The sequence below is a fragment of the Lontra canadensis genome, unplaced genomic scaffold, assembly GCF_010015895.1.
Source record: "Lontra canadensis isolate GAN:19392208 unplaced genomic scaffold, GSC_riverotter_1.0 scaffold33, whole genome shotgun sequence".
Classification (NCBI taxonomy): Eukaryota; Metazoa; Chordata; class Mammalia; order Carnivora; family Mustelidae; genus Lontra; species Lontra canadensis.
The window spans coordinates 16,086,275-16,097,978 of record NW_022631027.1 but is presented as its reverse complement, the minus strand read 5'-3'; the positions used below and the strand labels follow the sequence as shown (position 1 = coordinate 16,097,978).

The window sequence follows — 11,704 nt, the reverse complement described above, 5'->3', positions numbered from 1 at the left end:
CCCCCAGACTTATGTTCAAAGGCAAAAAGAGCAAATAGACTGTGTATTTACCCATCTGTTCCAATTCTTGTGAAAGACCTTTAAAGGTCTTTTAATATATCACTTTACTTCTGTTGTTTTCTTTTTTTATTGGAGTTCTTAGATGATTTCTTCTAAAGCCTTTGGATTTTCTGCAACAAACTGTAAGCTACTACTGACATATCTAGATTTTTCTGGCTTTGTATCTATTTGTGTGTATGTGTGTGTGTGTGTGTGTGTGTGTAGAGAGAGAGATTTGTAAGGGCAAACAAAGCAGAAGAAAAACTCTTATTTACTTAAACTAGCCCTGAGTTAAGCTCCTGAACTTTTTTTCCAGTCAATTCCAAATTGGAGAAGGAATTTACTTTAATATTTAAATATAAAATTTAAATATAAAAAAGAAATACAGGAGTTTCTTTTAATATACAAGAACAAAATGCAAATGTTCAAAAACTGGTTTAAATACTCAGAGATATTTCTATCCCTTTCAAAAACTGTCTCATTTCTCTCTTAATACCACAGGAAAGTGATCTCTTTAGAGATTTGGTTTATTGAACATAAGTGTCTTTTTGGAAACTTTGATCATTTATTGGTCCAACATCTAGATGTACTTTATTTGAAAGTTTAATGATAATAATAATGATACTATTAATCATAATGCTGAGATTAGTCTGGAAGGGTATGACACTGAGCTTGTTTCAATCATTCTCTGTGATCATATTCCATGATGATTTTTAGTGGTTCAGTTTTGACTTGCAAGTGAAAGTCTAATCATGAACAATGATTCTTCAACATATTTTTCCTTCCATGAGAAGAGAAATTACTCAGTATTCACAGGCAGAATTGCTTCTATACATAAAATGAAACATCTAAAGGAAGAAACTATTAACAAGTTCTTAAGTATGAGAAATCACTAAGAACAAAGCATAAATTTATTTAACATGTATTATATTAAGATCAATGTGGCCTCATTTTTCCTGTTTGAAGAAAACTACATTGACATAAGAGGGGCATAGCTTACAAAAAAAAAAAATTTGAAGGTTGCACTTTGTATATATTATGTATAAGATATCTGTGAATCTTAAAGTGGAGTAAACATCTGTTAGAAATGTGAGGTTAAAGTCCAAGTAAAGATCTGAATTGGAGGTATAGGTCTTCATGTAAAAGTCTGTGTTTTAAATCCATGGAAAAGTTTGCAAATACTTAGAAGAGAGAGGATGAATAAAAAGAAGAGAATTAGATCCAAATGAGTCTTTAGGTCAGACAGAAGATAAGCCAGAAAAAGAATCTGAAAAAGAGCCACCAGTGAGAAAAAAAGGAAAACCAGAGAGTAGATGGAGACTGAAGGAAGAGAGGAGGAGAGGTTGGCTCACATGTTGAATACTGTTGTGAAATAAAGTAAAATGAAGATAGAGAAATACATTGGATTAGTAACATTAGTGTTTTTGGTGATGTTGACAAGAGTAGATTCAGTGAAGTCAGGATTAGAAACTGGACAATGAGGAGATGAAAATGACTAATGTTGAAAATGTAGAGATTGTGTGGTAAAAACAGAAGCTCAGCTAGGAAGGGATGAAAATAAGTGGGTTATACTTAGAAAAATTCTGGAAGTCATGGATTTTTTAGTTGGAAGACTAATAAATGTAATCTCAGGGTACTAATCTAGCAAAAAAGAAAAGATTATTAAATTAGAAGAGAAAGAATAATCTTTTTTTTTTTTTTAAGAGAGAGGGAGGTGGGTAGGAGGGACAGAAGAAGAGGGAGAGAGAGAGAATCTTAAGTAGATTCCATTTCCAGGGCAGAGCCCCACATGGGTCTTGATCTCACAATCCTGAGATCATGACCTGAGTGGAAATCAAGATTCCAATGCTTAACCAACTTGAGCCACTCAGGTGCTCTGAAAAAAAGGGTAATTTAAGAAATAAAGTTACCCAACAGATAAAAATGGAACGGTATTAACACAAGTGAGGAGAATGGCCTTTGATAAAATGAAGTACACTTTCTTCATTATGACAGGAGGAAAGAAAAAAAAAAATAATAGGGACCAGGTGTCTGCGTGGCTCAGTTGTGTAAGTACCCAGCTCTTGATTTTGGCTCAGGTCACGATCTCAGGGTTGTGAGATCAAGGCCCCCGCTGGGGCTCCGTGCTGGGAATGGAGTCTGCTTAAGATTCTCTCTCTACCTCTGCCCCTCCCCATTTGCTCTCTCTCTCAAAATAATAATGATAATAATATTAAGAATAATTATAGATAAATTTACAGGTGAAAGGAAGAGGGAGTTCTAAATTATGGCTTTTATTTTATCACTCAAGCATAAGAAAAACAACTGATAGTTATATGACACAGATGAGATCCTTACCAAATTCCACATTAAAAGTCAAGGTGAAGGAAAATGAATAGCTGGAGGATCAGGAAGAAAATCCAGAACATATAGTATAATGAGAGTCCTAAATAATTACATCCATTCATATGGAGATTAAGAAATGGAACAAAAAACCCCTACATCTACATCAAGTTAAAGACCTTACAAAGAGAAGAGAAAAAATAGAGAGAAAGTGGAAGATTTTTATGAGTTCCATATAACTGAGACTTATATCTTACATAATTTAAGTTTATTTTTTAACTTATTAACTGTAAAAGGACTTTCATAAAGTTGAAGTCACTCAAATGTTATAACTTTGTATGGGAATAATTAAATCAGATATCCCTAACTATTAGAAACACTTGATGGAAGAAATACATAAATACATACTGGGAAATAGTGTTAATGGCAACAAGCATATTTGTTAAGATGACTACCTGAATTCTTAGAAATTCTTTTGACAAATAAGTCATCATGAGTTTTCTAAAATATAACATGGTATCAATTGTAGCTATATTATAATTATATGTGATTTTTATGCTTTTCTGAGCTTTTCAATTTGATTACTTACAGCTTTTACCAAAAATTAATGAATTGTAAGAATACACACACACACACACACACACACAAAGAAAAACACTTGGTTATTTCTCTGAGTATGCGTACTTATTTATTTCAAGTTTTATAATTTAGATTCAGCATGAATTGCAATAAATGGATCTTCAGCAGAATTACTAATAGAAAAATGAGCATTTCCATCCCCAGAAACATAGATTTTAATTCCCGTACAATTGCCATCAATTTTATCTCCAGAAATAACATCACAATATGTGCCAGCAGGAAGACCAGTTTGCAAAGTTAAAGATAATGACCTGTAAAATAAAATTTAAGATTTAACTTGAATTCAGCACAATTAAAAGCAAGATTTCAGACTATCTCTAAAAGCTTAACTGTGTGTCTAAGCAGTCAAAGACTCAGTGAGAAGAAAATATAAAGACCTCTCTAGTAGATGTGAACAGTTTTCCAAGACTAAAAGTAATTTTACAGAAAGCTTAGCAATTTCTTAGCAGTAAATATTATCACAAAATTATGGTTGAGGAATATCAGTGAAAATTTGAGTGAATTGTCACTCTTAGATAAAAGTATTTCCTGTGGTAAACACAAATATTTTAAATTTGTCCTCATTAAACTTAAGAAAATACTAATTACTTTCAATAATTTAAATTTGGTTATTTCTGCAAAAGTCTTTCACAAGAGGAGAAAATGAATTTGGGCTGGAAATAAAAATAAGATAGCATTTTATGAAGAAGTATATGGTTTTAAATATAAAGCTCTCTTATAAATTTATTTTGCTTTTCCCATCCAAAAGACAGAAATTAAAGAAGAATTTAAGAAGCCATAGCTTCCTTTGGCAAGAAAGAGATATAGTCGATTTATCTTTTTGTCAGTAAAATATAATGTAGGCTAAAATGAATTAAGCATAAGTGAAAGCTGGCCTTGGAACTGAGACATTTCAACTGCTTGCAAAGACATCTTCTAAGTCATAGTTCTATATATTAGGAAATCAATATACTAGAGGTAAATGATGTAAGTATAACCAATGAAAGTAAGAAGAAGTCTCAGAACTAAAACTTGAAAATCTTCTGAAGTGAATCACTAACCAACCATAAGATATAGGTTCTTTATACATATGCTTTAAAAAATATATTATTTGTCAGAAAGGGAAGTGAAAAAAAGAAGAAAAAAAAAACAGATACAAGAATACTTGAAAGAGAGAACTAAAAAAAGGCACTTCAGTATTGAGGCAATAGTTTTCCATTATTTAAAAAGAGAGGGGGGTTACTAGACAGTTCTAGTGATTTCACAACCTTTATATTAACTATTCTGCGTATTTTGTGTGGGGTGTATGTGTGAGCCTATGTGTGTGCCTCATATATCTGCATGTAACAGGCAAGGATGCACATAAAATCACTCTACTTAGAACATAGAGCCCTTATAAAGAAGAGATCAGAATAAAAGCCATCATCATTTTTCTTCTGATTTCTGTGGTTTCTTAATCCATTAAGGAATTTTTCAGATATGAAAAAAGTAAATGTGCAAGAAGAGAAAGTAGTAAATCAAGAACATATTAGTATAAAACGTTATTTCTAATTGAGATCTGCTTACCAGTCATCATTGTTAAAGACAATGAATCCTCTGTTTCCTCTTCCAAAAGCTACTTGGTTGCTACCATTATCCCACCAGTTTGTAAAAGGTTGGCCATCAACTATATTACGGAACATAACCATGTTCCTAAAAATATAATACCACATAAAATGCTGATGAATACATCAACAGTTTAATAAAATAAAATGTTAAGAATGTTTATTATTAGAAGATATCTCTAAATAAGAATGCCCACCTTATTTGACGCCATCGATGTTCACAGACCCAATCATTACCACAAGTAGTGTCTGGATTAATAGTAACTTCTTTAATTACCCCATTATTATTTGGTGGCCCAATCCAATCATTAACATCCTTAAGTAAAGAGAAAAAAAGAAAAAATTTAAAAAGCCCTGACTTTTAACATTTCATGTATTTGTCTCTTTTCTCTCCAGAACACCAAACCTCATCTGTCTTGTGTCTCTGCATTGTCTTCATTTAGAATCTAAGTCCCTCGGTATTTTTACAGCCTTTTACCAAGTCCTCACCATTTTCTCCCCAATTTTTCATTCTCTAGTGCCATATTTTAAAGGTAATTTTTTTTCGCCCTTTTATTTTCTTTCCAAGGAATTGCCATGGAATTTTTTTTTAAGATTTTTATTTATTTATTTGTCAGAGAGAGAGAGAGAGAGAGAGCACAAGTGCACAAGCAGGCAGAGGCAGAGAGAGAAGGAGCCCGATTCGGGACTCAATCCAAGGACCCCGGAATTATGACCCAAGCTGAAGGCAGTGACTTAACCGACTGAGCCACCCAGGCGTCCCCGCCATGGAATTTTTAATAAATATCACTGTCAATAGTGCAATGATATTGAAGTGGCAAGGACTTCAGTGTCAGAAACAGCAGAATGGAAACAAAGATTCTATTACTAGTAGTTAAGAAAACTTAGTTAATATACATATCTTCTCTGTATCTAATTTTCTTCAGTAAAATGGGGATATTGTTTAGTTGCTATAAAATTTAAATAATACATGTGAAATGCCTTGAATATGACAAATTGCTAAATAAGCATTCATTTCCTTCATTCTTTCTTCTGGATAAATGTGTTAATCAATACTTCACAATATTCTTTATTAAATTGATCAAAGTTTTAATATTGTGGTTTTCTGATTGGCACTTTTAATGATAGTCATAGAAAAAAAAATGGAAGAAACCAGGTAACTATCAGTCTGATTTGTACAGTGTTTTTTACTTTCGGTATGAAGTTGCTGTACAATGATGCATCTGAAATCTTCAGTTTAAAAATTTTATTTATTTATTTGAGAGAGAGACAATGAGAGAGAGCATGAGAAGGGAGAAGATCAGAGGGAGAAGCAGACTCCCAGTGGAGCAGGGAGCCTGATGTAGGACTCAATCCCAGGACTCTGGGATCATGACCTGAGCTGAAGGCAGTCGCTTAACCAACTGAGCCACCCAGGCACCCTGAAATCTTCAGTTTAAAAAAGAAAAAAAAAATTTTCCACTAACTTTCCAAATACATTCATAATTTTATTTCTCAGTTCCCTTTTTAAAATTGCTATTCAGGGTGCCGGGGTGGCTCAGTGGGTTAAGCCTCTGCCTTCAGTTCAGGTCATGATCTCAGTGTCCTGGGATGGAGCCCCATGTCGGGCTCTCTGCTCCACAGGGAGCCTGCTTCCCCCTTTCTCTCTCTGCCTGCCTCTCTGCCTACATATGATGTCTGTCTGTCAAATAAATAAACAAAATCTTTAAAAATAAGTAAAATTGCTACTTAATATCCCCTATTACCCCAAATATTTTTCTCATCTTTACATTTCCCAAAATACTTTGCAAATTTCTCCTCTTTAATACATATATTTTCTTTCCTCTTAAAAGATACTTTCCCTATTTAATCCCAGTTCAACTGAAAATTTCTTTGGATTCCATACAACTTTTTTTTTTTAAGTATTTAAAAAAAATATATTGTTTGTATTATGGGCAGGTACTGTTTTAAGTTCTTTACAAGTGTTAACTTATCCTTATATCAACCCTATGAAGTAGGTATTTATAAAAAGTGCATATTTTACTTACTATATCCTCATCTTTTTTCTTTCTTTTTTTTCACTATATCCTTACTTTTAAGTGCTTCTTTGGGGTGAGTGTATTTTTGTCATATTTCTGATATTGCTTGAATACTCTGACAATAGAGACCATGAATTTTAATTCTTTAATATCTACTGCATTACTAACAGTGTCCTATATCAGGTTTATACTTCAATATTTGATAAATAGTAAATATAATAGTACATGTATGTACTATCACATATCATGTACAATCACAACAAAACTGCATTCCCTTCCTTGAGAAAAATATATTTTGGATAACACCAAAACTTACTTTTCCATTTTCAAAGTACCTTGGCCAACGGAAGCTTGACATTACTCGTGTAAATCCATATGGATGAGCAAGCATAAATCCAACTCCCATTTTGTACAGTCTGAAGGTTACAAAATGATATCATCATAGAAGAAAATATTTTTAGCATCATTAAAAGGTAGGTTAAAAAAAGGGGGTGGTGCTTTATTACTTACCTAGAGTCCCAGAATGTAAGAATAGATGCTCCTCCAGCTCCATGTCCTCGCTGACTGTCATGGTTATCAACAAAGACAAGTGCTCTGTCAGAAGGCATAAAACCCCATCCTTCTCCCCAGTTCCTATTAAAACACACACAAAGATATGTATTCTTTTCCAACATCTTTAGGGTAACCTAAATGTGTATTTCTTTTGGTATAGCAGGCCCAAATGAAATTTTCTAATTAAAATGATTATTCTATAGGAGTTTTTAAAAAATATATAAACAATATACAGATACATTATACATTCCATGAATATATATATGTATGAATTACTTGTATTACATTCACATTACAGTTATAAGATTTTTGTTATAAAAAAAGTCATTTTAGAGATTTTAGTACATTATAATTTAGATAAAACTTCAGAATGATCAATATCCATATGATATCATACAGAATGGAAAACTGGATTAAAAGTAGGTTTCAATATTATATTGTTATAATGTAAATATTCTAATATTTGAAAATAATTGATAATATATGGAAATCATTTTATATAAAATATGTAAATAAGTATATGTAAATTAAACATAGTCACCTTGTAAGTACTTCATAAATGATGCAATCATTTTAACAATAACGTGGCCTTCACATACTATATGCAAACATGAGTCAAATATAGTATAGTTATATAATATAAAAGTCTCTAGGGTATGTTTTGGGTTTCTAGATACCCTCATGATTGACATTCTTAATAATAAAGATGATAAATTGGAGTGTGGGGAACTATAACCCTCATTACTAGTAACTGAATCCTTAAAAGTTCTAAATAAGTTCTGAAGATAACTCAGATTGGGATAATAAGACTAATACATCTTTGAAATAATTTAATAGACAAATTATATTTCATTTACTTTAAGTAAGCCATCTTCTCTCCATTCCACTTGCGCAGAACTGTGCCTAGTTTTGCACCATACTTGAATTCTGTCACACGGCCATTTCCAAAGTACTCCTCACTTTTAATTGTCTCACCACCCAGATCAATTACCTAGAAGAAATATAGGGAAATATCATTTTAATTTTCTAACTTTTTTTTACCCCTAAAAATATTTATTGCCCTAAATTGAAACACTAAAATCAAGTTCATCCTTTTTTTAAAAAATATTTTCTTTAGGTCTACTGGGTTTTTTTTTTTGAAATATCATTTTAAATCAGAACTTTAAAGACTTTTAACGAACAAGGTACTATTATATAGAAAATGGCTTGAAACTATTTATATTATTTGAAAAAGTGTAAATGGCTTTCCCTAAAGAAAGATTCTTATTTTTGTGCTAAATTATATGCTACAATATTAAAAAAATAATATAACAAGGTGAACTGTTGGCCTGTGAGAATGTTGGCGTAATTTTAGTCTTACACATAATGATAATAAAAAGGCTTGCATTTCTATAGCACTTGATATCAGGTTCACAACATTTCTAAGTGCTTGCTTGACTATGTTAACTCATTAATATTTAGACAAAAACATAACTATTATCATCAACCCTTTTTTTTCATATGAAAAAAAAATGTTGCATAGAGAGGTTAATCAATTTGCCTAAGTGAACACAGCTAATAGTGCTAAAGCCAGGATGTAAACTCAGATAGACTGGCTCAAGAAAACCACTGTAATATTATCTGTCTTTTCTAATGGTCTCTGGGGAGATGGTAAAAGACACAGATGTCTGCAGCATAAATAAATTCTCTGCACTTCCATAAAACTTCTTGTGATAAAGAGTTAGGTATTAAGATACTGTCTCACTAAAAGAGGTTCAAGAAAACTCTTCTATATAAATGATTTAGCCCATAAACAACTGAAATTGTATTAATTAAATCTATCACTTATTTTCTTTTTTAAATTTATTTTATATTTTTTTGTTTATTTGTCAGAGAGATAGAGAGCACAAGTAGGTAGAGCAGCAGGCAGAGGGAGAGGGAGAAGCAGGCTCTCCAGAGAGCAGTGAGCCTGCCAGGCTTGATCCCAGAAGCTTGGGATCATGATCTGAACCAAAGGCAGCCACTTAACTGACTGAGCCACCTAGGCACTCCTATCACTTATTTTCTATTGAATTAAATTATATTATTCCATATACACATGAAATATAGATACATATATGTATTAATGTACCTCCTGGTAAATGAAAGGTTTACTTCCTTCAGAGAACCACTTTGTATTTAGATTATGCAGCTTATCCAAAATTGCCTTCATGTCTCCAGGCCACATGTGCTTAGAAGCATCAATTCTGAACCCTGCTACACCAATGTCAATGAGGCGGTTCAGATATTCAGCGATTGTGGAACGCACATAATCTTTCTCCAGTGCAAGATCAAGAAGACCAACCAGACGACAATCTCTGACCTATTAAAGTAAACATTTTGTGAGCGATAGACAAAACATCACCTTTACCTGAGAATCCATTTGCTTATGCATTCATTTATTCATTACCAGATATTTCTGTAGTGTCTTCCTTGCATTGGGAACTGGAGATACTGACACTCTAGTAGGGACATACCTTTGAAATATTTTCTAGTATAAAAATGGAGTATGTAGGAAATAAAGTAGATGAGCTTTTTGATTGGGACAAATTAAATAGGGAAAAATGTTTTACATATCAATTCAAGTTTCTTATTTTTAAAGAGTCATAATTAGAATCCTATTTTCCTAAGGAATCCAGGCCAGTATTTAAAATGAAGATCAATAAACTATATGTAGATAATTAAAGGCACAGATAGCTCTTTATTTAGATCACTGTGGTTTTTTTCTTTAATTACCTGATAGGGATCATTATAGCTCTCAATATCTCCACTTCCAGTTTTACATTTACCATCATTAAAATCCCAACCAGAGAATGGGACTGCTGGAAAATCTCTATATCCAGGGTTGAAGTAACTTCCACAAGTGCTGCTCGTTCCTGCACCCACACCATTCCCACACATATGATTAATTACAGCATCCACATAAATATGGACCTGAAAAACAAAGTTTTTATTTCAGTTTGACTTATACAGAGGTAATAATCTATGGTATTATTGACTGAAGTTTATGGTATGTTAATCACACTCCAAAATAGGTCTTTGTTATTTTTTAATTTCTCTTCTTAGTAACTCAAAAGTCAAGAGTGAAGGGAAATTAATGTGAACTGAATACCTATCTGCTTTCTATCATCTTGGTAAAATACTTACATGTGTGATAAAATTATAGAACTGAAACTACCATAACTATGAAAAAATGCAGCTTTTTTGGGGGGGAGGTAAGAATCAGCTGAGATGCAGAGTAGTGTGGTCTTTGAAATTTCCATGCATCATCCTAAGAAAGAAGCAGATAGCCTTTATTATTTATTAAGCATCTGAAGGTAAATATTGTCTCTCATGCTCCTTGCCAAAAAGAATATAATTATTTACCATCAAAAACCCTATGTGAAAGAAGACCCAGGAATTATAGGTGGAGATACAAGTCACACAAAAATTACAGCAAATATCACAACTAGAATTTCCAATTCCTAACTAGAAAAGTATTCCCCAGAAATTTGTATAGTTTTAGAACTAAAAGTTGATACTTGCTTTATAAGTTCACTTTAAACTTTGACTTAAATTTCTTTAGTACACAAATAGCACATATACAAAAATTTACAAAAGCTGAACATAAGGTAATAATTAAATTTCAGTTATAGCTTAAGTGTAAAGTAAAATAAAAAATAAATATGGAAAACATTTTCTTCAAAACAAGCAGGAGAGAGGAGAAATTATTTTCCTAAATATTTTATAAAGGAAACTTTAATTCACTTACACCAACATTGTTACATCTAGTCACCATGTCATTGAATTCATCTTCATTTCCTGATCTTGTGCATAACTTGTAGCTAACTGGTTGGTATCTTTCCCACCAAGGTCTTGAAGGGTTATTAATCACAACATTTTCATTGGGTGGAGAGATCTACAAATAAAAAATCATAGTAAGTATCAAATTATGGGTTACTTTATATCACTGGGTACTCTAGAGACTAATCAATAATCTAAAATAATTTCTTAATCTTTGCATATACAGCTACATTTTTAACAAATACATGAAAATATTAACAACATATTGGAAACGTCCTGCTAAAGAAGGATTATATCAGAAACAAAACATAACGTTGCCAACAATACTAAACTTTTTTCTTCCTCAGTAAAACATTTCAGCTTCATAGATACAGATCATCATAGCCATTTACTATAAGCATAGCAAACCCAGTTTATACTGTGAACAATACCCACCTGAACCCCTCCAAATCCTTTTGGAGCTAAGTATCGCTCACATTCAAGAGCAATGTCAATCCAGCGCCACTCAAACAGATGGACAATAGTTGTCCGTCCAGGTTTGGTATTTGGGGCATACTGAGCCCAGCAGAACCCAATGACTGAAAGCAATAGAAAGATCTTCATTTTGCTTTGAAGTTGCCAGCATTCTTTCTAGCAAGTATTTATCTTCCTGTAAGAAACATGTTTTACTAAGTAAATGTTAACATGAATAAACACATAGAGAAAGTGTTTATTCAAAATCAGAAAAGGATTATCAATAACAATATTAAC

The 11,704-nt window shown here is 32.3% G+C and overlaps 1 protein-coding gene across 1 annotated transcript; it reads right to left on the bottom strand.

The window, feature by feature from the left end:
* Nucleotides 1-3,026: 3,026 nt before the first annotated feature.
* LOC116873421 (pancreatic alpha-amylase) lies at nucleotides 3,027-11,603 on the bottom strand. The gene is made up of 10 exons (XM_032867247.1): nucleotides 11,390-11,603; nucleotides 10,923-11,069; nucleotides 9,908-10,105; nucleotides 9,264-9,494; nucleotides 8,011-8,144; nucleotides 7,112-7,234; nucleotides 6,918-7,017; nucleotides 4,781-4,899; nucleotides 4,546-4,671; nucleotides 3,027-3,251 (listed from the first exon to the last, which is right to left on the bottom strand). The coding sequence occupies exons 1-10, from the start codon at nucleotides 11,555-11,557 to the stop codon at nucleotides 3,062-3,064; spliced, it is 1,536 nt and encodes a 511-aa protein (XP_032723138.1). The 5' UTR covers nucleotides 11,558-11,603; the 3' UTR covers nucleotides 3,027-3,061.
* Nucleotides 11,604-11,704: the final 101 nt, after the last annotated feature.

Coding starts and splice junctions, on each gene's coding strand:
- LOC116873421 (XM_032867247.1), bottom strand. CDS start 11,557: ATGAAGATCTTTCTATTGCTTTCAGTCATTGGGTTCTGCTGGGCTCAG. Junction 11,070..11,389: donor AAGGATTTGGAGGGGTTCAG/GTGGGTATTGTT, acceptor TTTTATTTGTAG/ATCTCTCCACCCAATGAAAA. Junction 10,106..10,922: donor CTAGATGTAACAATGTTGGT/GTAAGTGAATTA, acceptor TTTGTTTTTCAG/GTCCATATTTATGTGGATGC.